The 27586-nt window shown below is 59.0% G+C and overlaps 2 protein-coding genes across 8 annotated transcripts in view; one reads left to right on the top strand and one right to left on the bottom strand.

Moving 5' to 3' along the window:
* The window catches only part of MYMK (myomaker, myoblast fusion factor), a 30201-nt gene extending 2935 nt beyond the window's left edge, over positions 1-27266 (bottom strand). The window contains exons 1-3 of one of the 2 annotated variants that reach the window (XM_034929422.3): positions 26653-27266; positions 3184-3298; positions 1886-2034 (exon numbers count right to left, since the gene is read on the bottom strand). In XM_034929422.3, the coding sequence (XP_034785313.2) occupies positions 1886-2034; positions 3184-3298; positions 26653-26712 (324 nt within the window). In that variant the 5' untranslated portion in view covers positions 26713-27266. Of the gene's footprint in view, positions 1-1885; positions 2035-3183; positions 3299-7703; positions 9762-26652 lie in introns of those variants that run through there. The other variant, XM_003822439.5, reaches the window with a different exon arrangement.
* The window catches only part of ADAMTSL2 (ADAMTS like 2), a 40275-nt gene continuing 30288 nt past the window's right edge, over positions 17600-27586 (top strand). Inside the window, exons 1-9 of one of the 6 annotated variants that reach the window (XM_034929420.3) lie at positions 17608-17941; positions 18451-18603; positions 19586-19825; positions 20428-20570; positions 21371-21446; positions 22785-22887; positions 23608-23753; positions 23888-24011; positions 27482-27562. In XM_034929420.3, the coding sequence (XP_034785311.2) occupies positions 17765-17941; positions 18451-18603; positions 19586-19825; positions 20428-20570; positions 21371-21446; positions 22785-22887; positions 23608-23753; positions 23888-24011; positions 27482-27562 (1243 nt within the window). In that variant the 5' untranslated portion in view covers positions 17608-17764. Of the gene's footprint in view, positions 17942-18450; positions 18604-19585; positions 19826-20427; positions 20571-21370; positions 21447-22784; positions 22888-23607; positions 23754-23887; positions 24012-27481; positions 27563-27586 lie in introns of all 6 variants that reach the window. The other 5 variants (XM_034929421.3, XM_003822440.4, XM_008976032.3 and 2 more) reach the window with 5 other exon arrangements.

The following is a 27586-nucleotide window of genomic DNA, read 5'->3' as shown; positions in this document are numbered from 1 at the left end:
GGAGGCGGGCAGCCCATCTTGGGCTCCTGTGGCTGGATCTGCAGCCTGAGGGCCTTGGCAGTCTCGTGGCTCTTGGTGGCAAACACACCAGTGAATTCTCTTCTGGCCAATTACAGTTCAGCCCAGTTCAGACCTGGCCAAGACCAGCGGGAGGAGCAACCTTCAGGGGCAGAAGGAGGCGAGAGGCGGGTGGCCAGGACCCAGGGCCCCAGCACGCTCCTTCCTGCCACCCACCTTGGTCCAGGCCACTTATGCCCAGCGCTCCCTCTCTCCCCACCAGGCGACTCCCAGGGGCCTCCTGGGTCAGCCCAGGGTTAGCGCTGCTTCCTCAAGTTGCAGACAGAAAGCAGGTCCTCTGTCTCCTGCTCAAAAAGTCAAGCCCAGCCAGGCGTGGTGGCTCATGCCTGTAATTCCAGCACTTTGGGAGACTGAGGCAGGCAGATTACCTGAAGTCAGGAGCTCAGGACCAGCTGGGCCAACGTGGTGAAACCCCATCGCTACTAAAAATATAAAAATTACCTGGGCGTGATGGCAGGTGCCTGTAATCCCAGCTACTCGGGAAGCTGAGACAGGAGAATCGCTTCAACCCGGGAGGCGGAGGTTGCAGTGAGCCAAGATGGCGCCATTGCACTCCAGCCTGGGTGACAAGAGCAAAACTCCGTCTCAAAAAAAAAAAAAAAAAAAAAAAAAAAAAGAAGTCAAGTTCTGGCCCCGCCACTGCCCTGCCATGACGTCCTGTTAAGTTGCTGAGGCCTCCATGCTTTGGTTCCTTCACAGGCCAAATGGCAAATCAGTCCCGTGCTCCTCGGCTGTGGGGAGGATTGGGACGGGCTTTGCAAGCTGCCCACCAGAACTCGACTGCTCTCCCCACAGCCGTGGGCCCTCCTGCACTGAGAGCTGCCCTCTGTCTTGCTGGGTGTCCTGCGGCTCTGGCCGGGGCTGGCAGTGTGGCTGGGCTGGACCAAGCCAGGTTCTCTCTTGGCACTTGAAGCTGACCCTGAGATTTCAGGTCCACTCCAAAGAGGTGAAATGCAGCAGAGGGATGTTCAGGCGGTGCCTGGGCTGCTGCAGGCCTGGAGGGCAGGCTCAGGCTGAAGCCTGCTGGCCCCCCAGGTCTGGGAGACCCTTGCAAGGGTGAGCTCCCTCCTGCTCTGGGGTCCCAGGAGATGCCCCGGGTCTATTTTTCCCTAAGATACCTTTTAGCTTGGGCGAGTTTGAGTGGGGTTTGGTCCCTGAGCCAGGAGGGTCTTGGTAGAACGGAGAGAGCAGGGAGCACTGAAGACCACGTGAGGGCCTTGATGCTCTGCAAGGGGCTGTCTGTGCTAGAAGGTCTGGCCCAGGCTGCCTCACTCTCATACCACACTCTCCCTCCTGGCTAGAACCAAGCTCGAGGCTCACTCCCTCCAGGAAGTCTTCCCAGATTACCCCAGGCCATTTTCCAAGTTGATGTTGCATCTCTAAAGCAGCTGGTAGTAAGAGTGATGATGAGAGTGATAACAAATAGCTCTTATGTGTGGAGCACATTGGAAGCCAGGCTCCATGCCAGGACTTCAGGTGCCTGATCTCAGTGAGTCTTTGAACCACCCCATGAGACAGGCAGGGGGCTGTAATGACAACACCTGCTTTACAGGTACGGGCGTGGAGGTGAGACATTGGGTAACTTGGGCTCAGTCTGGAGCTGGTGAGTACAGACAAGCGTCACACACAGTCTACACAGCCGGAGCACCTCATGGCTATTTTCTACGTGTTTTTGCTGAATTCCTGCATCCACCCATTTGCCTATGAGGGCAGGAGGTAAATGAAGATCTGAGGCAGGAGGAGTCAGACAGGAGAGAGGTGACGGGCCTCCTGGGTCCCCGTTCATCGAGGCTCGCGCAGTACGCACCCACTTTGCCGCAATGATGAGGATGGCTGTGCCGATGGGGCCCGAGTACACCCCGTAGCCCCATCGGTCATGATAGATCCGCACAGCAATGGTCAGGACGCCGAACATCACAAATGTTGACCTCTTGGGTTCGTCGAAGTCGGCCAGTGCTGGAGGGGCCAGGGAGACACAGGGGGAGGTGAGTGGTCTCTCTTGCTCCTCCTGGCTACCCCCCACCCCCCAGCCCCCAGGAGGCATCCTGTAGATGCCCTCTCTCGGTGTCCCCTCAGCCAGCGAGACCCTGAGGCCCAGCCTGGTCATGGAGGGGTCTGAATTCCAGCCAGTTTGAGAGGACAGGCAGCCTGCTGCTTCCCCATGGACACAGCAGCTTGGATTGTGCTCCCAGCACCTCGTTTTAATAAACAGACCACAGCTGGTTGTGGTGGCTCAGGTCTGCAATCCCAGTGCTTTGGGAGGCAGAGGCAGGAGGATCGTCTGAGACCAGGAGTTCAAGACTAGCCTGGGCAACATAGCGGGACCCCCATCTCCACAAAAAATTCGGTGGGTGTCGTGGTGCATGCCTGTCATCCCAGCTACTTGGGAGGCTGAGGTGGGAGGATGCCTTGAGGCTGTGAGTTCGAGGCTGCAGTGAGCCGTGTTTGTGCCACTGTACTCTGGCCTGAGTGACAGAGTGAGACCCTGTGGCTAAAAATCAATAATCACTATGCAAAGTGAATAGGATCGAATCTATCCCATAGGATCACAGGACAAAGACACTAAGATTCAAGAGAAGAAATGAAGCCCCTCACAGGCCCGGTTAGATGGCAAGGAGCCTCAGGTCTTGGGGACCTTGCCACAGACAACAGTTAGGTGGAAAAAAACATGGTGGGACAGGGGGCTTATGAACAGTCCTGTCTTCCAGGCTGTATATCACCCGTGTGTGTGGATGTTTGTATGACAGTCTGGGAAGCCAACCCCCTGAGCAGTGAACAGCGGTCCTCCCAGGGAAGGAGTGACGGGAGGGAGCACTTTCACTTTTTCCTTTGTATGCCTCTGCTGTTGAAATGTGTCACAACAAGCTTTTACTAAATGAGTCATTTTAAAAGGATATCAAAAATCGGCATCAGGGCATTTAAGAGGTGCATATTCTTTTTCATAGATTAAGCACAACCCTGAAACCCAGACAAGGGAAGAGATTCCTGGGGCTGGGAGTGAGTGGGGATAGAGAGCTGCAGCGGGACTGGTTTGAGGGTGGGTGTGCAGACACTGGGGAGCCGGTCCTTGTCCGCAAGACTTGTCTGCAGGGGTTGACCACTCACCCATCAGCGAGACCCACATGCTCAGGGCTGTCCCGTAGACACTGAAATACTCCAGGATGTCGTGACGCATGAAGCACAGCACAGACAAGCCGGGTCCATTGCAGGCATGGTGGAGCTGCCGGAAAACCCACAGGTGGTCACGGCACGAAGAGGCCAGGGCTGGTCCCCGAGCCACGGCCCCCAGAGTGCCAGGTCACTTGCTGGCTGCGAGAAGTCACTTTGGCGAGTCACTTAATGACTGTGTGCCTCAGTCTCCCTGTCTGAAAAATGGGGGTACTGCCGAGCACTCCCGCAGAGGGTCCTGTGGGGATTAAGTGGCACATGCCAGCGAGGTGTTTAGGGGCTGGGGTGTGCCAAGGGTTCACTCAGTGTCACCTCAGCAGAATTTGCTCATCTGCACTGGCAGGACTGGGCGGAGACTGAGTGGTCACTCAGGTGAAGCCCGCTTAGGTGGGGCGGTCTCCGGGGGGGACCCTACACGGCTCTCCCTGGACCTTCAGCATCTGTGCTTCCTTGAAGCACACAGCTGCGTGTTCACTCGCCAATCTTTGGATGTGAGGTCAGAGCCTCTCTGGGGGCTCCTTTGCTCTTTGGGGGCTCCTGAGGCCTTCTCTTGCACAAATTACCCCTCTGATGACTGGTCTACACTGCAGCAGCATTCTCAGGCTTGAGTGGGCATCAGAACGCCTGGGGCCTTGTTTAGACACAGGTTACTGAGCCCTGCCTAGGGTTGCTGATTACAGAGGGCTGGGTTGGGTAGAAAATGTGCACTTTGAACACATTCCCTGTGGCACTGCTGTGGCTGGCAGGGCCCACACAGAGCCGGGCTGCAGCGCCTGGTTTCTGTTGCCTTAACGTGGACGAAGATCTTTGAGACCCCCTTGCAGAAGCTGAACACAGCCCCCTAGGCTCATCCATCTCTGCCCTATACTCTCGTAGTCACCTCCCCAACACCCACTTTCACGGCAATTTTTAAGGCAAAAGGCTTATAGGGAGTGTTTTCAAAGCAGTCAACTACTTTTCTACGGAAAACAACTCTCTCTCCTTTTGCATTCGCATTTCATCATTTTAGGTAATATTTAATTACATGACATAATTATTTTGACAGGTTCAACTGGCACAAACAAGCTTGGGAAACAGCACGGTGGACTCTTGGTCAGCCCAGCTCAGTGGGAGGAGCAGGCGTGCTGGAAAGCAGCCCGTGTCTGGAGGCGACAGGGACAGCACAGAGGGAGCGGGGGCCCTGGGTGATCTGGGGGGCAGGCAAGTCGGGGTCAAAGTGGAGTGCTTCTACCGATGGCAATTGTACATGGCCTAAAGTGACGGTGCACCTAGGAGGCATTAATAGAGATCCAGCATCTAAAATGAGGGAGGAGGCGGTCCTGCTTCTCTCTGTTCTTGTCAGGCTCATCCAGAAGACTATGCCGAGCTCTGTGTGGTGCACCTTTCTTGAAGTGAGACTGGCAAAGACGCGGCTAGAGGAGGGTGACCAGCGGTGGACATGACTGTTTACCTTGGGGACAGGGAAGCTTCAGGAGGGGCCTGATCAAGGTGCTTACACCTCTGTGGGAAAGAGGAGCGGGGAGGACTCCGGCCCTAGGCTGTTCTCCTGTTCTCCTGGCTTCTTCCCATCCCCCACCCCAGCCCCATCACCTGCTGTCTGTGTGCCTCGATGTAGCACAGATGGTCATGTGTGATTAAGGCATTCACTGTGAGATTCTGATAAGGCCTGTGCCCTTGCCCTGTCAGGAGCAGGAATGGCTCTGTCTGGTCCCAGCTGCATGGACGGCTGCCAGCATAGAGTCCTTGCTGCATGTGTTCAGGGAGGGGGACGCCAGGCTCTGAGAATTCTAAAGGACAGCCAGCTCACCCTGGGGACCCACAGCCTCTGCCACTAGGCCCTTGGCTCCTCCCAATGGTGGGAACTTAGCTCCGTTCGACAGATGGGGAAAGTGAACTTCAGAGCAGCACTGCCTGCCCAAAGAGGTGAAACAGAGCAGTGCTTGGCACCTGGCCACTTCCTCCCATCCTGCAGTGCAGGGGGCAGACCTGGCCCAGCCGGGGCACTGGTGGGGTGGGTGCGGCTGAGGGCCTGGGGGGTCAGAGCTCAGGCTGGGGAGTCTGACTCTGCAGATGCTCCCAGTGGGAGCTCAGGTGAGTGGCTGTCGGGGGGGTGCCTCCTCTGTTGTGTGGTGACAAGCACACTGTCTCCGTGGGGTTTGCACCCATAGCAAGGTGTCTGGCACAGAGATGGAGATTGTCACGGGAGGGGCCTGATTGGAAGGGAAGGGACGCCATGCGGGTGGCAGAACTTTGGGAGGGACTGAGTGTGGCTTTGAGTTCAGAAGACATTTGTCACGAGAGGCAGCTGCCCCTGCCACTCTGGGTGGGGCAGGGTGGGGCCTCTGAGACCAGTGCAGAGGCAGCTGCGGGGCCAGCCTAGGCCCAGGCAGGGAGGTGTGGCCTGGTGGGTGCTTGTGGTTTGCTGGGCTAGGTCTAACAGGAGCCTTGAGAACAAGACCTCAGCTTTTCTCCCTGCGCTAAGGCCATGGGACCTGCAGAGAAATCCTGGCTCTGCTCTGGGCTTCAGTCTCTCATCTGTCCAAGAGGCTTCCTAGCCCTAGACCAGGCTGGAGTCCCAGAGGAGGGAATGCAGTGGCATTTGGGTGAGTCAGGAGCTCTGGAGAGCTTGATGGTCACAGTGACACAAGTGACTCCGTCTCTCTGGGATTTGGTTTCTTCATCTGCCAAATGGGAATCAAGATCCTAGGCTTGTGGGGAAGGTGAAAAGGCTGAATCAGACACTGTGCATAGAGCGCCTAGCCCAGTCCCCCGCCCTGGGTACTGGCGCTCGAGGTGGACTCAGAAGCTCCAGGGCATCTGGTTCCACAAAGGACCCAGCCTGTCCCAGGCCACTGTCACCCTTGGGAGTGGCACACACTGGAGGGAATGCCTCGCTCCCAGCCCACACGTGCACACTCAGCTTCTGCCACTGCGGGCAAAATTGGACTTGACCAATTCAGGATACAAGCATAACATGTGAATACATGCTTGCAAACACACGTGTGAGCTCACGGGCCTCGCCCGCTCAGGACTCCCTGTGTGCACTCACATGCACTTGGCATTCTTGCCCATAGAGGCCCTGCTGCTGGAGAAGGAGGCTGTCTGGGGAGAGGAGGTGGAGTTTTCACAGGTTGGGCCCAGCACTGCCCCAAGAAGGAGGCTAGTGGGATGCTTGCCTCCCCAGAGCAGGTGTCACGCTGGGGATTGGGCTGTCAGTGAAGGACGGGTCTGATGGAAGGTGAGCAAGGAAGGCTTCGGGAGAGCAAGAGGTGGGGCACCACTTGTGGGAGTCCAGCAGTGAGGGCATGTTAGCCGAGAAAGTCGGAAAGACCCAGAGGCAGGAAGGCAGGGGGTACCGAGACACATAAAGGATGGCTGAATGGCGAGATGGTAATAGACGAATAGATCACAGGTAGATGGGTGGGTAGATAGAGAGATAGATGGAGAGAGAGAGAGAGACAGAGAGAGAGAGAGACAAGCTGGAGAAGGTGGATAGCTAAAGCCAGAGAGACACATGGAGAGTCAGGGGACTAAAACCAGTGAGGGTGGGACCAAGAGCTTTAGAGAGAGTGAATTCCATGGGGATCGAGTTCCAGAAATCAAAAGAGAACCAGACAGAGCGAGAAAGGAAAAAAAGAGAAACAGAGAAAACTAGACACAGAAAACCAATACGAGAAACATAGAGTGAAAGAGACCCAGAAAGAGAGAGAGAGAAGACAGGGGAGACAGGGGTCCCAGAAACAGCGACCTCAGAAACAAGGACAGACGGGGTTCCGCGCGCTCCACTGAAAGCAGGATAAAATCACCCAATGACAGGTACCAGGAAACAGAGAGCAGGAGAGAGCCAGAGAGAGAGTGAGCGGAGACAGTCAGCCAGCCAGACACATAAATAGAAAGAGAAAGACGGACCCACAGAGAGAGAAGTAGGCCCCAGAAGAGGGAGAGACCAGCAGGCCCTCCTGAACCAGAGCAGCTCCAGGATTCTGGAATCAGAGTCACTCATCCAGGCCTTCACACTCCCCAAACCCCGCAGACCCCTTCCCTGGCCTGGCTTGCCCCATTCATCTCTGCTCCATCGTGGCCTATGGGTAGAGCTGGAAGGGGAGGGGAGGTGGCCCCATGGGCAGCCGTGGGGGCTTTGATTAGCAGCTGAGAAAAGGGGCACGCTGGAAGGGTTTATCCTCAACTCAATGGCGCTGCTCCACCCCGGGCTTGGTCTCACACAGGCAGTGATCCCAGAGCAACTTCCTGGCACAGATGGGAAAACTGAGGTCCAGATAGGGGAAGGGACTCCCCTAGTCCTCTCTCTTCAGTCTCCAGACCCCACCTGAGCTTGCCGTTTCATTTTCAAATCACTTCTGCTCATCACCCAATACGAGAACGCTGTGGACAGAGAGCCTCTCCTCTGTCTCCAGGATGGGGCCTGTGTAGGACTTCCTCCCAGCCCCCAGACTCACCGCCACGAAGAACAGGGTGAAGAGGTAGACCATGGCCTCCATGTGGAAACGCCTCTTGGCTGCGATGCTGACAGTAGGGAGGAAGGCCAGGCTGCTGAGGGTGGGCAGGAGCAGCTTGGCCACCAGCGTCCCCATGGGCCAGGAGGAAAGCACTGGCTGGGGTGGGGAGGGTGCTGGTGTCCCGGGTCCCCAGCACAGGAGCACGAAGTGGGAAGGCCAGCTCCCTTTGGGCAGGGCTCTGATGGCAGCTGCGGGGAGCACCCACAAGAGGGTTTAAATGCCCTGGACGGAGGCGGGGATGTGCGTGCACGTGTCGAGTAACACACGGAGAGGGCCAACAGCTGACATGCCACGTGACCAGCATTTGTCTCTGATTTTTCTTTTCTTTTTCTGAGACAGAGTCTCGCCCTGTCACCCAGGCTGGAGTGCAGTGGTGTGATCTCGGCTCACTGCAACCTCCACCTTCCAGGTTCAAGAGATTCTCATGCCTTAGCCTCTGGAATAGGTGGGATGACAGGTGCCTGCCACCACACCCAGCTAATTTTTGTATTTTTAGTAGAGACAGGGTTTCACCATGTCGACCAGGCTGGTCTCAAACTCCTGACCTCAGGTGATCTGCCCACCTTGGCCTCCCAAAGTGTTGGGATTGCAGGCATGAGCCACGGCGCCCGGCCTTCTCTCTCTTTTTTTTTTTTTTTTTTTTTTTTTGAGGCCAGAGGAGTTAATTCAAGGATTCAGGGAGACCATATTTCTTTTCTCTGAGGCAACAACCTTGGGGAAAAGTCCCCAACAGGACAATCCCTGCCTTCTAGACATTTTCCATCCTGATCCTCTCCCCAGAATGAGAAGCCTGGTGGATGCTGCTGCTTCAGTCACGTGTCCATGGGTGGCCTGAGGTGAGAGAACCCAAGATTTCACCAATTCTAATCCTTAAAAGGACCTTGTAGATAAATCTCCCACCTTACCAGCCCACATATACTTCTCACTCGCCAGCTCTTGCCCCACACAGGTTTCCTTGGTGGCCAGACTAATGAAACTAACGTTCTTTTCTACTTGGTTACACTGTTTCACATTGTAAGTAAACAACCTGGGGCCATCTCTTTTAGTGTTCCAAGCACCAGGCCGGTGCTTGCCCTCTCGGTGTTTCTTCCCTCGTCTATTGACAACAGTTCTTTGGGTGGCCTTCCGGAAATTACCTTCCCTCGTTGTAAGAGGTCTTGCGGGAGCTGTCTGGCAGGGTGCCCCCTATCCCCTGGCCAAGGAATGATGGGTGTGTGTGGTCTGAGCTACCCAGGCAGACTCTCTTTCCCTGGATTGATTGATTGATTTGTTGTTAGCAAAAGAACAGCTTTTACTTCCATTCTCTTTTTTCATTGTGATGTAATTCACATAGGACAAAACGCACAGATTTCACCTGTATAGTCTGCTGAAAACGCACCTTTGTAACCAGCACAGTGTCCATCCTCACCACCCAGGATATTCTCTTGAGCCCTTTCCAGTGAGCCCCCTTCAGAGGCAGCCACTGGTATGATTTCTGCCCCCGTACCTGACTGCCTGTCCTAGAACTCCTACAAATGGACCGTGGACTTTTTTGGATCTGGCTTCTTTTGCTCACAATGTCATGTCTGTGCGATTTGTCCCTGTCCTACTGATGGACAGTCCCTTCGGTTGCTGCTGGGTGGTGTCCAGTGTAGTATTCCTGCACCTTTGTTCTCCTGGAAATTAGAATCTGGGGACAGCAAGACCAAGGACCGTCTCAACACTGGCCCCTCCAAGAGAGGCTGCTGGGCCAGTCCTGCTTTGTGAGGCCTGGCTGTTCCACCTTTCCCTCCATGTGGGAGCTCCCACAGACCTTTCCAGAAATCTCTCTTAAGTTGGCTGGAGCCCATTTCTGCTGTTTGCAATGAAACGTCTGACTTGATATGTCTCATTCTCCTGCTTAAGACTCTTCTGAGGCGTCCACAGCCCAAAGGGTGAAGTCCAAGTGCTCACAGAGACCACCAGGCCATCTATGGCCCAGACCCATTCCCCCAGCCCCCATGCACACTCTCAGACGCTGCCTCCTCTCCTCCCAGCCTCCCACCTCCCCTGCAGGGAGGCACTTCCTGCCCCGCCTGTTCTGGTTAATGCCTCGCTCCCTCTGCCTGCAGCCTAGACAGCCTGTCTGTGGGGAAGGCTTCTGTGATGAACAGCACCCGCCCCCCGCCGGCCCCCAAGGAAAGCTGAGGGGCTCCGCGCAGTGCCCTCCACGCCACGTCGTTCCTGACCCGCCACCTTGGCTGAGATGTTGGTGTTGGGTTGTCTGGGCTGTGGCCCCCTTGGACTGCAGGATCCAGGGCCCAGGGCTCTGGCCGGCTGGCTCCCTGCCCCACCCCCGACGCCCAAGCCTGGCACATGGTGGTGTTCAGCACACACTGGCTGAATGAATGACTTTGTTAAAAGAATGAATGAAAGTCCAAGGAGGCGGGGCTGCCGCACACTTCAGTCTGGCCTCTGAGGAGCCCAGTTCCCTCTCCAAATGGGAAAACCAGGCCTGCTGTGTGTGCGGCTCTGGTGGGAGGCGCACGATCCCCTGTGAGCCTGTCACGGCAGGGGCCCTGATCCTCCTTGATCCTCACCTCTCGGCCCCTCGGCTCCCGCTCAGACTGGGCCCCTGTCCCCAGCCCCTAGCCCAGCTTTCAGTAAGAGCGAAAAAGAGTGGTGAGGAAATACAATTCAATGTCAGGTGCTATGAGAGGCAGTGGAGGAGAGAGCTCTCTGGAGCCATAAACCCCGCTCGAAAGCAGGAAAACATTCCACAGTTGGTTTTGTGCATGAGTGTGTGTGTGTGTGTTTTTTTGCAGCTGTAAACTCCAGGGCCAGGGCTGTAAGCTTGGGGAAGGGAAAAAGCGAAGGGGGAGGAGGTGGAGAAGGGAGCGGAGCTGCACATGTGTTGCAGCGATTAAGGAGAATGGGGGCCGGGAGGGACGTCCCAAAGTGGGGAGACAGGTGGCTGGGCCTGGGGCAGCCTGAGGAGCCCCTGCAGAAGGGCTGGAATGTGAGCTGCCCTCTGAGGGAGGCAGTGGAGTACAGAACGGAGGTGGGCCGGGTGGGGCGGGATGTGTGTGGCTCCCGTCCGAGCCCTGGCCGCCTGGACGCAGACCAGCTGGCTTTGGGGAAGGCGTCCAGCTCTGAACAGGACTGAAATGACCCTCGGTTCTCCCTGGAGCAGGGGAAGCGATTGGCCTGGGGAGCTGGGAGAGGGGGAGGCAGAGTGGAACAGCCAGACCGGCTGCTCTTGGGGGTGTCGCTGCCCCAGGAGACACAGGGTGGGGGGCACAGGACTGGGCCAGGCCGGGAGCCGCTCAACCTGGGCAGGCTCTGAGCCAGCACAGACGTGAGCTGGCACCCCTGTTCCTTCTCACCCCGAAGCCTCCCATGGCCCCTGCCTGCCAGCCCACCATTCAGGAGTCCCCGGCATCCACCCTACTCTCCACCTGTTCTGGGCTTTAGCCAAACCAGATCCCCACAGCCACATGCCCTCCAGACTCTGGGCCTCTGCATGACCTTCTGCCAGGAGACCCTCCCCTGGTTCCCTGTGTAGCCTCAGCTTCTCCTGACCCCCCAGAGGGGTGTGGGCTCTCCCTGCTCAGAATCCCCACGGCACTGAGTGTGTCTTGAAAACCAATCATGTCCACGGATGGACGGTTGGTCAGCGCTGGCCATGTACCAAGGACTCTTCATACCTGTCTCGTTGGGCCCTTCCAGCAGCCGGGAGGTGGGGTGGAGGCCTCTGTTCTCCCCATTTTACAGAAGAGGAGACTGAGGCCCAGGGAGCGGCAGCAGCCCTCCTCTGCCCAGCAGATGGCAGGCCCCAGTGGGCTCCAGCGGGCTGGTCCTGGGCCACGCTGGGGAGCAGGGCCGCCCTGCACTCCCCTTCCCTCACCCCCACAGCCGCAGGAGCGCCCCTGCTTTATAGAGGCGCTGAAATGCCTGGAATGCCAGGCAGCTCCCGCCTCCCAACAGCTGTCTGTCTGCCCGGCCCAGGAGGGCTGGCCGGCTGCTGCATTTGCGTCCTCTACATTTTGAACACCTGACCTACAGCACTGGGTCACCCCAGAGCACAGCAGTCCTTGTGCCTGGGCTCTCCATGGGGCCCATGGAGGCTCCCCCACAACTGTTGGGAAGGGCAGGGCTTTGCTGCTTTCTGCCTGCTCCTCGGGGTCCCCATGCCTGTCTGGACTGCCACCCAGGGTCCTCCCCTGCGCAGCGTGACATGGCTCCGCGTGTGCCTCTGCGGCCAGGGCTGCAATGAGCAATCCGATATTATCCTCAGCTGCAGGCTGAAGATGAGCAGCTCACCACCCCCAGCTTCTGAACACCTGCCAAGTGAGCCAGGTGGAGGGCTTGGCCCATCCTAGCTCTGGGACCTCTGCGTGCCCTTGGCCCTGGGAGCCTCAGTGTCCTCGTCTGCAGAATGGAGCTTGGGGCGGAGCTACCTCCCAGGGTTGCTGCAGGGGCTGAAGAATGCACAGATGTGAATAGCTCAGCTGCCAGCCCGGCCTCTGGCAAGGGCTCTCTAATGTCTGTTCTGTGAACCAGGGACTCCTCACCCTCTGAAGTGGGGAGACCCATCTTCCATTTACAGAGACCCAGGAGCTGGGAGAGGGGTTGGGGCTCGAACCTGGGCTTGCCTGAGCTGCACGTCTGTTACCTGCTCCCCTTTGCAGGGCTGTGGGATGATGCCTGGCAAGTGCCACTCACTGAGTGTGACTGAGAGTGGACAGCCACACCTGGGTCAGCAGCAGCCCCAGCCCACAGTTTCTTCTGGGGACCTGAGAATTCAGCTCCTGGGACCCAGCCTGCCCTTGGGGATGAGACCTGTGGCAGGGTTGCATCTGGCGGGGATACTGTCGGGGAGCTCTCGTGGGCAGGAGACTCTTCTGCAGGCTTGCTGGGAAGCCTTTCATCTTGGCTGTGGTTCCTCCCAGAGCTGTCTCCCAGACAGCAGGGCTCCGCCTGACCCCAGGCCACAGCCACACCAGGGCTGCTCAGGTCCCTATCCCTGCTCCAGATCTGGAGACAGAGGAGCCTCTTTCTCCTAGAGTCTCAGACCAGGAGTGGCCTAAGCAGTCTCTGTTAGCCATAGACATGAGCTCCCCCAACTCGAGCTTTCAGCGTTGGCCTAACAGAAAACGCCAGTGCTCCTGGCTGAGAAAGAAGGAGGAAGAGGAGGAGGAGAAACCAAGTTCTGTGGTCCGGCACCAGCTGGTCACCCCTGGGGGCTGCAGTCCCCTCCTCAGGGCAGGCTCTGATCGGGGGCATAGGTGTACCACCCAGGGATGTCCATTCTCCACCCGTGGGCTGAGCCACAGCAGGGTTGATGTTGGCAGGGAGCACTCCCAGAGGGGAATCGGAGTCCTGTGTGTGTGCTGGGAGGACGGAGAGCAGGCCAGCCCAGACCCACACCTCTCAGTGAACCAAAGGCTGCTCCTGCCCCCTTTGTAGGCCCTGCGTCCCTGTTGGTCCCAGCCTCTTGTCTGCCCCAGCTTGCCTCTCTACATGGAAACTTGCCCCTCTTGGGCACCACATCCCTGGGCTTGGCTCTCTTGCCCCTTGCAGGGAAAGGAGAAGCTGAGTCAGGGCTCGCGAGGCCCTGGGCTCCAGGAACAGCAGTGGAGGCCATTGGGGAGGGTCCCGCTGCTGGTCCTGGTGGGGAGGCTGAGCACGTCCTGCTGCTCCGGGCTCTCCTGGGACCCAGGTGCACCCCATCCTGGACCAATGACAGGCACCCCATCCTAGCCCCAGACATCTCACAGGCACACTCGAGAGACAATCTGAGAAAGTTGGCCAGGCTGAGAAAGTCCACTTGGACTCAGGCGGGGTCCAAGCCTTGGCCTCAGCTTCCTTCTGTCTGGGCGTGGCAGTGTTACCTGATGTGGCATTGTCAGGATGGAGGATGATAGCAGAGTAGACACTGGCCCCGGGCTACCCTTTGGGCTCAGAGCAAAGCACGTGCAGCCGTTCCTTTCTCCACCACCATCCCAGGCCCTTCTCCCATATGGACTCATTTCAGCCTCACAAGAGTCCAGCATGGGGAGTGCCTTATCACCGCCACTTTACAGGTGAGGAAGCTGAGGCACAGAGAAGCTTCTGCCCTTGCCCAAAGTCACCCAGCTGGAGAGAGACGGAGTCAGGATTTGAACCCAAAGAGTCTGGTTCCAGGCACTCACGCGTGAGGCTGCTGTTGCTGTGCTATTGGAAGAGCTGCTGCTTCCTATGCTGAGCCTCCACGCTAAGCCTCTGAGACGGGGCCCTTCTGAGTGTCGGGATCCAAGGTCCTGGGTTTCCTGCTTCACCTGGCTGTGACACCAGTGGCTGCCCGCCCCTGGTCACTGTGGGTGGCATGGAAGAAAGAGCTCACTGGCTTGGTGATGTCCTCCTACCCCCAGCAGATATCCCTGACATGGGGCATCTCTGGAGGTCATGGCCGTGTGCGAGCAGAGCCCGAGGGGCTGCTGGGGGCTGGGGTTCTTCCAGTCCGCCAGCTTTCAGATGATGCTTCCAGGAGTCCTGGTGCCCAGAAGGGGCCTCAGGGCTGCTGGGGAGAAGAGGGGAAGCAGGAGCCCCCACCTCTGCTTTTGTCTCAGTTGTCTCTTGAGTGTGCCTGTGAGATGTCTGGGGCTAAAAAAGGACCTTGACCCTGTGCAACAGACCAGGAAACTCGGCCTGTCAGGGACAAGTGGCCTGAAGTGACCTGGCCAGCCAGTGGTCGTGCATGGACCTGGGACCAGCCAGGGAAGGCGGGGGAGGCTCTTCCCGTATGTCCAGCCCCAGGGGGGCCTCAGGGACAGCTGGCTTCTATCCTGGGCCAGGAAGGAAGCTCGGGGACAGGGATGGCTCTTGGGGTTGCTGAGGCCCCCTCGCTCTTTCCCTGGGGCTGCCTTCTGAGTCCTGGTCCTCTTCCTGGCCTGCCAGCCACCTCCCAGCTGGCCACATGGTCCCTTGGTGGCCCCGTCCCAGTCAGGTGTGAGAACTCTGGCTGGGTCTGCCCAGGAGGCTCCTAGGATGTTCTGGGTCCTGGGCTGGCAGCAGAGAAGAACCGCAGGATGCCAGGGAAGGTGGTATTGGTGGGCCACTCTTGAGGCTGTGGCCGGCCAGCCCTATCGGCTAGGTGAACCACACTAGACACTTACATTTGCCAGGCCTGCTAGGCCTCTGGGTGACAGAGAGGGGACCCACCTCGACAGCTCGGGCCACGTCCTTAAACTCCTGAGCCTGCTGTGGCCACTTTGCTGTGAGGACAGGCCCTGCTCCCACTGCGGCAGCCTAACACCCTCCCCAGGGAACCTCCAAAGTGGTCAGCCACGGCCCACCAGCCCCTCTGCCTCAAGCCTGCTTCTCTATCCCCGCCTTGTTTTCCCTGGAACCCCACCCTCCCGGGCATCCCCCACACATATTCCTGCTGTCCTATTTCTAAGCTCCTCAGATATCTGGAAAACACTGGCAGAGAAAATCCCCTTCTTTTTTTCTCTCTCTCTTTTTTTCTTTTTGAGACGGAATCTCACTCTTTCACCCAGACTGGAGGGCAGCGGCGAGATCTCGGCTCACTGCAACCTCCACCTCCCAGGTTCAAGCGATTCTCCTGCCTCAGCCTTCCGAGTAGCTGGGATTACAGGTGCCCGCCAGCACGCCCAGCTAATTTTTGTATTTTTAGTAGAGACAGGATTTCACCATGTTGGCCATGCTGGTCTCAAACTCCTGACTTCATGTGATCCCCCTGCTTCAGCCTCTCAAACTGCTGGGATTATAGGCATGAGCCACTGCGCCTGGCCAACAATCCCCTTCTAAAGGCAGGTGGTGTCTCCAGCACCAGGGCCACACAGCTGCAACACCCCCACAAGTGCCGGTGGGTGTGGGCTGAGACCATCCTACATGGGGGAGGCCCTGGGAGGCCGGGAATTTGCAGGCCGAAGAGGGATCCTGGAGAGTGGGGGACTCACCTCAACAGCACTCCCTAAGGGGTAAGGAGCCCCTGGCATCAGGAGCTGCCAGAGCACCTGCTACGTGCCAGTCATGGCTCCCTGCGGGCCTCAAGTCTGTGGGCTCTGGGGTAAGGGGTGGGGGTGGTGTGGAAGTGTGGCTGGCCAGGGGAGCTGGGGCCTGGAGGGTCACACACCTGCAGGAGGTCACAGAGCCAGGGGATGGCTGGTCCCACAGATCCGTCTCCCAGGTGGCCAGCCTGCAGCCTGTGCCGTCCTGCTGAGCCAAGAGAAGACACTGGGGGTGTTTGTGTTGGTCGGCTGTGGGGTCCCTCCCAAGGGAAACCGTTAGTCACCCTGGCGCTGGCTGGATGTGAGGCCACAAACGCCAGGAGAGCTCGGGGACTGTGCCAAGGGGTGCGAGGCCTGGCGGTCACCAGAAGAGAGAGGAAGGGGATGGCAGAGGCTCCCAGAGCGAGTGTAATCCGGTCATGTGAGAGGGACTGGGTGTGTGTGTGCCTGTGTGTGTGTGTGTGTGTGTGTGTGTGTGTGTGTGCTGGGTGACAGGTGCCACCATGTCTGTGATTCAGCACAGCGACCCCAGGGGGCAGTGTGGGCCTGGGTTAGGGTTAGGGTTAGTCCTGGTTCCACACCGCAGGTGGCCCTGTGACTAGGAGCAGCCACCATGCATCCCAGTTGCCCCAGCAGGAGAATGAAATGAATAAGACTTGCCTGCCCGAGGGTCTCGGGGAGAGGAACTTAAACAACCCGGCAGAGGAGAGAACCCGACACCCAGGAGCGCTGGCATCCCAGCCTTGCCTACTGGAGAGGTGACTTGGTCCCCGAACCTCAGTTCTTCCACCTGTGAAATGCAGATCATAAAGGTGGATGCTGGCCTCACAGCTCTGGGCCCGTAGGACAAGCTGGACAGAGGGCAGACGGTATTATCGCTTTCACTACTATTACTGGTGGCTTTCCTTCCCAGCCTTTCTGGTGGGTGGTCAGACACAGGGCAGAACTTTCTCATGAAGGCAGCTGAAGGAACTCACAAGTTTCTTCCAGCGGGGAGGACAGAGGGAAGGAGAAGTGTCTTCCAGGCACTGCTGTGGGCCCAGGACATCTGCTGCATGGAGGCAGGGGCATGGATGAAAAGACACAGATGACCTGATGGAATGGTGCCCCAGCTTCCTCCTCCTCCCCTTTTTGGAGGTGCCTCTGTTTGCCGAGGATGGGCCCTGGGGAAGCTGGTGTGCAGAGGCTAGGTGCCCAGCCTTGCTTTAGGAAAGCCTCACAAAGTCTGGGGCCCACCAGGGGTTTCCCAGGGGGGCTCTGCTGCTCCACCCACTCTCCCTCCCCTCTGTGCCCTGACTCAGCGGGAACAGAGGCTTGAGCTCCAGGCCTGGCCTGCCAGGGGCTGCCAAGTTGGTGCTGGACATCTGCAGAATCCCTGAGCCTCTCTGCCCTGGCCATGGCTGCTCTAGCCATCTGGTCAGCAGGCCACGGGCACATCTGTCTCCTCCCTGGAGCCCTTGGTTCATTCTCGCTGGGTCTCCCTGCGTCCCTCCACCTGCTTAGGCCCCTGCATCTCAGGAGCTTTCTGAGGCTCGTGACCTGGGGCACGGTCGTCCCGGAAGTTCAGCCTTTCCCTCCGTACAACGGAGCCATCAGACGGGACACCTCATACATCCCAGACCCCATTCTCAGGAGCCCCAGGGACAGGGCCCGCTCTGGAGGCAGAAGTCGGACAGGCGGGGCTGGGGCTTTGCCACCGCCAGCCTCCCCGGTAACCTCAGGCCAGCGGCTGCTCCGTCTGGACACCCGACATGTGGCCCCCAGTTCTGGACCCGGGAAGAAGGCCTCCCTGCTCGCCGCTCCTGGGCCGCCGCCGCCGGCAGCAGCCAACAGGCAGCTGGGCCGGCCTGGCCGGGCTCCAGAGGCGCAGAGCGGGTTAAAGTGTGCGCCAGGCCGGCCGGCGCGGGCGGGGGAGCGGCCTGGTGGGAAGTGTGAGTGTTCCTCCCCGTCTGCCTGACAGCTATAAAGGCGGCCGCCGGCGCAGAGCCGCCACTGGGCTGCGCCCCTCCCGGGAACCCCCTCTCTTGGATGCTCTTTGAAGTGGGAGAGGGAGGCGGCGCGGGGGAGGAGGGGAAGGGGAGAGGGAGGCCGGGCCGCAGCCTCTGCACTCACGCCGCCCCCGCACGCACAGCGCACCTGGCGCCGTCTGCCCTCCGCAGCGCTCGCCCCTTTTTCTGGGAGGACAACCTGCTGACCCGAAGCCAGGTAGGCCACCTCGTCCCCGTCCCCCTCACGTTGCAGCGTCCACCAGGCCAGCCCACTGCTCAGACTGGGGCTGGGGGCAGGAGCACCCCGCGCCCTCTGGAGCCGTTACATAACGTGGGGAGGCTTGTGGGGAGGGGTCGGGCCGCAGAGCACGGGGCAGGGTGGCCTCTCAGCACCTAGCCTTGTGCGCCCGGAGCTCTGTGTGCACGGCAGACCTCTCTGCTGCCGCCAGCCGCTGCTTTTGGACCCCAGGGAGGGATGGATCCCCGTGAGCGAGGCCTGGCCAGAAGCCAGTGGTGTCTGGAAGCCTTAATGAAAAGCAAGTGTGAGGCCGGCTGGCACCTGTCTTCAGCCGGCAGGCAGAGGCTGGGGCACCCGTTAGCCAATGGCACAGTGGAGGGGGCTCCTGTGGGTGTGAGGCTGAGAGTGCAGATGGAGGTCTGCAGGGGAGGGAGGTGGGGGGCAGGCGGCGGGGGCAGGGGAGGTCAGACTCAGGCTTCCCACTCCAGGGTGTACTGCTGCGTCGTCCGGGCTGCAGTGGTGTCCTTGGAGTGGCCCCTGAAAATCTGCAGGTGCCGGGCCTGCAAGGAAACTCTTCAAGTTGGATGGAGGCTGCTGAGGAGGGAGGGGCAGAGCCGGAGTTGGCTTCTGGCCTGGCAGGGGTGAGGGGTGACCTCCATGCCTTCTTCCCCTGGAATTGGCCAGGCGTGGGGGTCGAGTCCCTGAGTTTGCTAGTGTGCTACCTTGCTGTGTGGCTTTGAGCAGGTTGGCTCCCCTCTCTGGGCTCCAGGTTATGAGTGCAGGCTGCGTGGTTTCTGAAATCCCTTCTCTAACTCGCTGGCAAGTGACTCTCAGCACCTGAGCAAGGCCTGGACAGAGGTCATGGTGGATCTCTGGTCTTCCCTTCCACAGGGCAGGGTCGACGCTGAGGAGGGGGTGGGGAGAGCTGAGGGCCTGGAGGCTGGACAGTCCCTTCCAGTGGGCTTGCTTTGACCCCTGGCAGGTGTTTTGAGCCAAGGGTGCTGGCTGTTGGGAGGAAGTCAGCCTTGTGGCCCTGGACTGCTGGCATGCTGGCACAAACTGCACCTCCTCCTGCCCTGCCCCTCCCCCAATTCCATCTTCTCTCCGGGGATCGGGAGGCGGCATAGGTACCTGGGTTCTGCCTCACCTGAGTGCCGGCTGTTGCTGGATGCTGACTGTGGAGCTGCTGGTCTAGGGCGAGGCTGCACGTTCCCCCGGGACCTGGCCAAGCCCATCCCCATGCACTGACCCTCAGCGGCCAGTGGCAGAGGCCATTCTCCTGCGAGGCCAGCAAGAGCTGAGCCAGTCAAAATCCCAAGGTGCTCCTGCCAAGGCGCTGGACTGAGCCCAGGCCCATCCCTTCGAACCAGAGCCTTTCCCCCCGCCTGGGTCCCCAGCCCCCTCAGCCGAGGCTGGCTGTCTCCACAGCCCTTCTCTAGGGGGCTTGAGGACTTGGAGGCAAAGCATGGCATGCTTCCCTGCATGCCCTTGGATCAAGGGTGGCACAGGCTTAGCACGCACACTGCCGCTGGGTGTCTTGCCTGCAGCAGGCATTACTAATCATTCACCAAGCTCCTTCTTGCTAAGCCTAGACTGGGGCGGGGGGTTTATCCTTCCCAACAGGGTCTGCCAGGCAACCACGACCAACTAGTCCCAGATAACCTTGAGGCCTGGGCACTGGCTGGGCCCCGAGGGCTCTTCCCAAAGCGTACCCTGGTCATCTGGAAGAGGAGCGGAGCTGGCCTGGTGGTGACAGTGGCCTTGCTTCCTAGGATGGATGGCAGATGGCAATGTTCCTGCTGGGCCTGGTTCCTGCTGGTTCTGGCAGTTGTGGCTGGGGACACAGTGTCAACCGGGTCCACGGTGAGTGGGGTGTTGTGGTCTGAGGGCCCATGCCAGTCCCCTACCCAGGTGCTGTGATCACTCTCAGATGGACTGGCTTGGAGGGAGCCGTGTGGGCACGTGCCCCAGGTCCCGGAACCCATCTTGGCTCCTAGAAACTTCTTCCCAGAGCCAGTCAGATCAGCCTCTGAACTGAGGCCCTGGCTACTGTGGAGCCCCTGGCGACTTGGCAGGAGAGGGCTGAGGGGGCTGAGTGCTTCCCTTCCAACTGAAGGCCCCAGCACGGCCAGGGTAGGCTGTGTCCTGCAGAATGCAGTTGGGCCCTGAGCTGCTCCGGGGAAAGTGAGGACAGTTAGATGCGGCCCCAGGAGCTTGCCAAGCCCCCAGGCCATCCTGGACCTTAAGGTCAAGGAGGACCCGTGGCCCACAGTTCCTTGGGAGTTCCCCCCAACGCCACCCAGGAGATCTGAACCCAACCTGCCGAGTGACCCTGCAAGGGGGCCCAGCCAGGGGGCTGTGTCTTCTGGTCCTGCTGACGGTGATACCTTCGGGCATGGGGTGGGGGCAGGCTGGTCCTGCTGGGCACTTGAGCCCTCTACCATCTGGGGGTCCCTCTCACCCAGGACAACAGCCCAACATCCAATAGCCTGGAGGGGGGCACCGACGCCACGGCCTTCTGGTGGGGGGAGTGGACCAAGTGGACGGCGTGTTCCCGCAGTTGCGGGGGTGGGGTGACATCCCAGGAGCGGCACTGCCTGCAGCAGAGGTGCGAGGTTGGGCACGTGGCCCTGAGGGGATGGCATGAGGGCAGGGTAGCGGGCAGGAGAGGGCGGTTGGCTCTTCAGCCTGGTGGCTTCTCCCCCTGGGAGGGCTCTCGGGTTGGGGGCAGCACAGGCTGAGTCCCCCCATCAGCCTCTGCTGGACGCGGCTATGGATGGGCCCCAGCACTGGTGCCCTGGGGTCCTTCATGCTTCAGGCACCAGGAAAGCCCTTTCACGAGAGGGCAGGAGCCATTTCTAGAGGTCTGTCCTGGAGGCGGAGAACCACCCTGCCTTCTCTTCTGAAGACCTGAGTGAGGGTCTTTAGAATATGCCAGGGAGCCCCGGGAGAAGCAGAGGACTGGCAGGAAAGCCTCCGCTGCCAGATGGACCTGGCTTCTATCTAGCCTGTGCTACTCCCTCACTGTGTGACCTTGGGCAAGTCACTTAACCTCTCTGAGCATCAGTTTTCTCATCCATGGCATGGAGAGCGTGCTGGTCTCACCTCATGCTTCTGAGAACACACGTGTGTGTGCACCTGGGCACAGGCCTGGCACACAACCCATGTGGTTGTTTCAATTCTGTGTACTGAGCCCCTGTGCTATGTGCTGCTGATGTAGAAGTGAATCAAATCTCATTCCCCCTCGGCTCTGGTGTGTGTACGGGGTGGGAGTTGAGTAGGGAGGAAGGAGCCCTCTGGGTCACGGGAATCGGGAGATTCTGGATCCCAGTGGCCGTGGGGCCAGCCCAGGCGACATTCCTGAAACTCCTCTGCAGCCCTCACTCCGAGCCTGCATCTTTCTGCCAGGAGGAAGTCTGTCCCGGGCCCCGGGAACAGGACCTGCACGGGCACGTCCAAGCGGTACCAGCTCTGCAGAGTGCAGGTGAGGCCCGGCCCGGGCAGGGGCACCATGGCCTGCTCTCCCTGTCATCATGCAGTTTTCAGGGGGTCTTCCAGGTGGCTCCTGGGCATTCTGGGCATTCTGTTCTGGGCCTGCTCTTCAAGGAGAGCCCAGGAGCAGGGTTGAGAAGGCTGCGGGGGGCCCTGGGCTAGGACGGAGCCATCCACTGTCCAGACCACTGTCCCTGTGCCCACATGTGCTCAGCAATGCTGGGACGGGCGGACTCACTCTGCTCCTGGAACTTCAAGTGCAGCCTCAAGGTTTGGGGTCTCTGGTCGCAGCTCCACTTTACTCACAACATTCGTGTACCTGGTGCTCACAGAGACCCAGCAGTTGCCAGGCTTCCCCGTCCCATGAAACAGTACCCCCCACCCCATAAAACAGTTCCCTGGGTTGCTCTCGGAGCCCTTCTGCTCCAGCCCCCATCAGCTTCTTTGGGTAGCCGAGGCTGGAGAGGAGGTTCTGACTCTGACCAGGCAGCTCTCAGTGGGGCCCTGGGCAGTTGGAACCTGAACACCTTTCCAAGGACTGCAGGGCATGAGGCTGGGGCACGCCGAGCTGGGATCTGGGCCTCCCAGGCTGGCTCGTGTGGCTTGCCTGGGCAGGGAAGGCAGAGCAGCTGGGGGTCTCTGTGTCTGTGTGTCTCAGGGGGTGTGTGCGCACGTGCAGGGAGTGAGGGGCTGGAGGGAGGCAGGTGGCCACCGCTTCTGTGTTGGCGTCACCTGGTCAGCTGCCCTCCTAGGGCGGTGCCGCCAGGGTTGGGGGAGGGGCATTTATGAGCTCCAGCATGAGAGGGACCCAGGTTTGAGCTCTGGCCCCGGCACGACTAAGCTGGGTCCCCTCCGAGGATGAGTCTCTTGTCTGCACGCTGGGTTCCTCTTTATGGAGTCAGGACCACGATCTTCCTGATTCACGCAGTGTGCATGGCCACGGACCGTGTGCCAGGCCCTGTTCCGGCACTGTAGACACACAGTCAGGGCCTGCTGAGGACGCGGGCGAGGGGAGCACCCTTGCCAGCCATCCTAGGGTCATGTCCCCTCCACCGCAAGGCTGGGAGAAGGCGTGGTGGGGACTGGGAGGGTTGTGTCTAGAGTAGGCGGAGGGCTGGCGTGGGGGGCGGAGCTGCCCTTCCCTGCGTCCTTGCTCCCTCCTGAGAGCGCGTGGGAGCGCGCAGGAGCCCGAGAGGCCACCCCGTGGGCCGTGGCCCCCACACGGCTGTCCCGGCTGTCCCGGCTGCAGCCACTTCCTGCTTAGCCTGGACAAAAATGCCTTTGTCGGGCCGAGTTCCTCCTGGAGCCTCCCTGTCCCTTCGCTTCCCAGGAGTGTCCGCCGGACGGGAGGAGCTTCCGCGAGGAGCAGTGCGTCTCCTTCAACTCCCACGTGTACAACGGGCGGACGCACCAGTGGAAGCCTCTGTACCCGGGTACCTGCCGCCCTGGGGACCCACCTTGCAGGGAGCTGACTGAGCTTTGGGGGTAGCCCTTCTGGCACCTGGGACCAAACTCGACTGGTGGGCAGGTGGGGAAATGGAGGTGGTCAGACGAAGAGCCAGGAATGAACCTGGGTCTCCTGAGCCCTGGCCCAGGGGTCTGTCCCCTCCTCCATGACCCATGACATCAACGCAGGACAGATTACGGGACTGAGTTCCCTGCAGGCCTGACCTCTGAGGGCAGTGGTGACTTGCTCACTTACTGGCTCCTGGGCACAGACAGGAACCAGCCTAGACGATCCCAAACGGAGACTGCCCACATGGTCCCATGGAAAGCAAGTAGTTCAGGCAACAGTGTAAATGCTTCATCCTTCTCCTGCTCACCCGCAAGGGCCAGGGCTGGGGTGCCCAGGGCCAGCAGCACAGGGGTGTCGAGTTGGCTCAGACCTCCTGCAGAGGGGGATCCCCAGTATGGGTCTCAGGCGCTGCTCCCCACTCATGAGGAGGTAGAAGCTGGAACTCACGGGGTGTGGGCTGAGTCAGGCGACCCATCAGTTTCTGCCACTGAGACCTGGACAGGTTCCTTCTATTCTCCAGGCCTGAGTTTCCCCATCTATGCAATGGGAGCTGTCTCAGAGAGAGGAAAAGGGAAGTCCTCTGAATCCGGCATTTCCTGCCCTGCTGAAACCTTCTGTCTTTGTCTCCCTCCACCAGATGACTATGTCCACATCTCCAGCAAACCGTGTGACCTGCACTGCACCACCGTGGACGGCCAGCGGCAGCTCATGGTCCCCGCCCGCGACGGCACATCCTGCAAGCTCACTGACCTGCGAGGGGTTTGCGTGTCTGGAAAATGTGAGGTTGTTAAACGTTGTAGCAAAAGTACCACCGGTCTCACTGTGCTGACTGCCCGCCCGCCTGTGGGAGGCAGTGGCGGCCCCGGGGCCTGGCCACAGCGCCCTCCCAGCAGCCCTCTCCCTCTCCCTTCCTGCAGCCCATCGGCTGTGACGGGGTGCTTTTCTCCACCCACACACTGGACAAGTGTGGCGTCTGCCAGGGGGACGGTAGCAGCTGCACCCACGTGACGGGCAACTATCGCAAGGGGAATGCCCACCTTGGTAAGCCACAGCACGCCCTGGAGTCCAAGCACAGCAGAGTCTGGGAATCGGGGGTCCTGAGTGTGCTCCTGTCTGCAGCCTCCTGGGTACCACTGGGCAAGTTCTTCCCCTCTAGGGGCACCTGATTCAGCATCCCAGCCCGGGGGAGCTGGCCCGGTGATTGTAGGCCTCTGTTGGCTTGCAAGAATGGGCAACCCTTTGTTGAGGACCTACTGGGTACCAGTGGACACTTGGCTTGGGGGTCACATTTGCCCTTTGAGACAGCCTGCAGGAAGGTGTTAACAACGCACTTTTTTTTTTTTTTTTTTGAGACAGAGTCTTGCTCTGTTGCCCAGGCTGGAGTGCAGTGGCTCAATCTGGGCTCACTGCAACCTCTGCCTCCCAGGTTCGAGCGATTCTCGTTCCTCAGCCTCCCGAGGAGCTGGGACTACAGGCATGTGCCACCAAGCCTGGCTAATTTTTCTATTTTTAGTGGAGATGGGGTTTCACTATGTTGGCCAGGCTGGTTTCGAACTCCTGACCTCGAGCGATCCACCCGCCTCCGTCTCCCAAAGTGTTGGGGTTATAGGCATGAGCCACCATACCTGGCTAACACCACACTTTAAAAAGGGAGAAACTAAGGCCCGAGACCCATTCTCTCCGCGGATATGAGGTTTGACTCTGGCACGCTGGATTCTGGGGCCTGAGTTTCAGAGGCTCCCTGTCGGCTCCAGGCTGACCCAGCCCAGAACCCCTCCTTCCCTTGGGCAGCACCTGTCCCCTTCCTAAGCTGCGGGCATTTGGCCCGATGTTTGTGTCCAGCTCTGTCCCAGCCCTCATCGGGGGTGGGCGTCTGTGCATGGGACAGCACTTTCTACTTTTGGAGGGATGTCACTTGTAATGCTTGGCATTAGATTGAACACACTTTTGGTTCTGAAGAAATGCTTGAGGAATGGAACTGGGTTATTGCAACCTCCAGACCTGGGAAGGCAGGGCAGCTTCAGACCCACTTAGCAGATGGGGAAACCAACGCCCAGAGTGGGAATAATCTGTCAAGGTCCCAATGAGGCCTGTTGACTCTGGACTAGAACCAGGCCTGTTAGGGCCACGGAGGACCCGACCGTGTCTTGAAGGTCGAGGGAATGACCTCAGCCTGCCACTGAGGGCTAACTGCGGCGTGAGTGTTGGCTCCAGGAGGTGCCAGTGGGAGGGCACTGGAGAGGGTGGGGCTTGGACATGGGACCGAGGGACGGGCACGCCGGACTGACAAGGGACAGGCAGGGGTGTGAATAATGTGGGCTGGGTGTCCAGCAGGGCGAGGTGGGCAGAGGCCCTTTCTTTGGAGGCCTCGCTATAGGAGGCGCTAAGGTGTCAGATTTTCCTCCCTTCCTCCCACAAACCTGCTCACACGGCCTCCTGCTGGACCCAGGGCATGCAGAGGGAGAGTGGGCATTGGGGCAGCACGTGTCTTGTAGGGCATGTAGTGTGTGCCAGGCACTGTGCACACAGTGAGGCCTGAGAGATAGGGCTCACATCCTCGTGGAACTCAGCCTGGGGCCCAGGGGCTGACGTGCAAACAGCGCCCCTCATTCTTCTGCATACTCACAAGGTAACTCATTCACGCCTGGCAACAGCTCTACAAGGCTGGCACTATTACTGTTGCTGAAATATACAGAAACAGTCAAAGAGAGGCTAAATAACTCATCCAAGGTCACACAGCCACAAGAGGCAGAACGGGGCCTGAACCCAGGCAGCCTGCTCTTGGCCTGTGATCCTCCCAGCTGAGCCACACTCTTTCCCCGGACGAACTGTGCTTGGTAACCACACTGGGGGCTGTGGGATGGGCTGGGGTATTAAATGCTCAAGAATCTTGTGAGCTGCTTGCTAATTTGAAAATTAAAGTATAACAGTCTATATTTAAACACATTATATTTAAAACAAAGTCACCATTTTCTAATCCTTTGATGTCTATAACTATTTTTTTTTTGAGATGGAGTTTTGTTCTTGTTGCCCAGGCTGGAGTGCAATGATGCGATCTCGGCTTTCTGCAACCTCCGCCTTCTGGGTTCCAGCGATTCTCCTGCCTCAGCCTCTCAAGTAGCGGGGATTACAGGCTCCCACCGCCATGCCCAGCTAATTTTTTTTTGCATTTTTAGTAGAGACAGTGTTTCACCATGTTGGCCAGGCTGGTCTCGAACTCCTGACCTCAGGTGATCCGCCCGCCTCGGCCTCCCAAAGTGTATAACTATTTTATCTGTGTGGCAAAAACACCATATACGGGTGTGCTGCAGCCTCTCTTCCCAATGCCACACCCAGTGATATCAGGTTGGTAGCGCAAACAAACATAGCTTCAGTCGCTTGCTTCAAGCTTATGTCTTGAAACCCAAAGAAGGGGAAAAATGTTTTAAAATGCATTTTGAAGTTAAGCTGCCCCATTACAGTGGCTTGAAATTGGCCTCAGCAGGGGTGTTTACACCACGGAAATTGGCCAATGCTACAAGTCACAGCTCCTGTTCCCCCGTGTCTCCAAAGAGCCCACTGTTAAACATTTTCCAGAGCACGGCTGTCCGTGAGGGACAGGTCAGGATCTCCAGGGACCTGTAAGTGTGATGGTGTTAGGGGAGGGATGGCAGGCGGGTACCGGCCTGCAGGAGACACTCACCCCAGCAGGGAGACGCACGCGGAATCCTCCGTTCCCAGAGGGATCCGGTGAGACAAGCATCAAGCCCCAGGAAACGTCCAACCTGGAGAGCCCCTTCTTTCCTGTCCCAGGGCATATTAAAATCTCTCCTTCTCCCCAGGCTCCTCTCTCAGCCACCTGCCAGCAACGCCTCTCCTTCTCTGAGCACCTCCCCTCCAGACCCTTGGTTTCTTTCTAGCTGGGAGGACTGCATGGCTGCCTCCGCACGGGCCTGGGGGCCTTGAAGACAGGCTCTGAGCTGGCTGATATTGCCCGATCTGGATCTCAGCCTGGGGCCTGGCGCTTAGGAAGGGCGTAGGCTTAGTTGGAGATTCTATTTGCAGCTCTCCTTGTCCTTTCTCACCCACGTCTTTGAGTGTAGCGAGCCTTGAAAGTCAACGTGTTGTTGTCACAAGACAGGATTTTAAAATGGCAGTGACAATGCACACAGGGAACTGGGGCTCCATCGGCTGCCCAGGGTCTCCTGGGTGACACATGGCAGAGCCGGACTGAACTCCCAGTGTGCTCCATGTCCCTGCGGGCCTCGCTGTCCCTTGGGAGGGGCTGGGGCAAGCACGGATGAGCCCTCCTATGGCCTTGGTAGGAAGGGGTGAGCCTGGGAAGGTGCCCAGCTTGGTGGGTCAGCCTCTGCAATAGGACGGGGCTGAGCTGAGCTACACAAGCGGGTGTGGGGGTTGGGCCAGCCCTTAGACAGCCACTGCTCACCCTCCAATAGCTGTGGAGTGGGCGAGTGCCACCCAAGGCTGCCTTTCCAATCAAGAGGGGCTCACTGTCATCCGTTTGCCTCCAGGTTACTCTCTGGTGACCCACATCCCGGCTGGTGCCCGAGACATCCAGATTGTAGAGAGGAAGAAGTCTGCTGACGTGCTAGGTGGGTACGCAGTGTCTGGCAGCT

Source organism: Pan paniscus, chromosome 11, assembly GCF_029289425.2.
Source record: "Pan paniscus chromosome 11, NHGRI_mPanPan1-v2.0_pri, whole genome shotgun sequence".
In the NCBI taxonomy this organism is placed as follows: Eukaryota; Metazoa; Chordata; class Mammalia; order Primates; family Hominidae; genus Pan; species Pan paniscus.
This window is presented reverse-complemented; position numbering and strand designations above follow the sequence as displayed.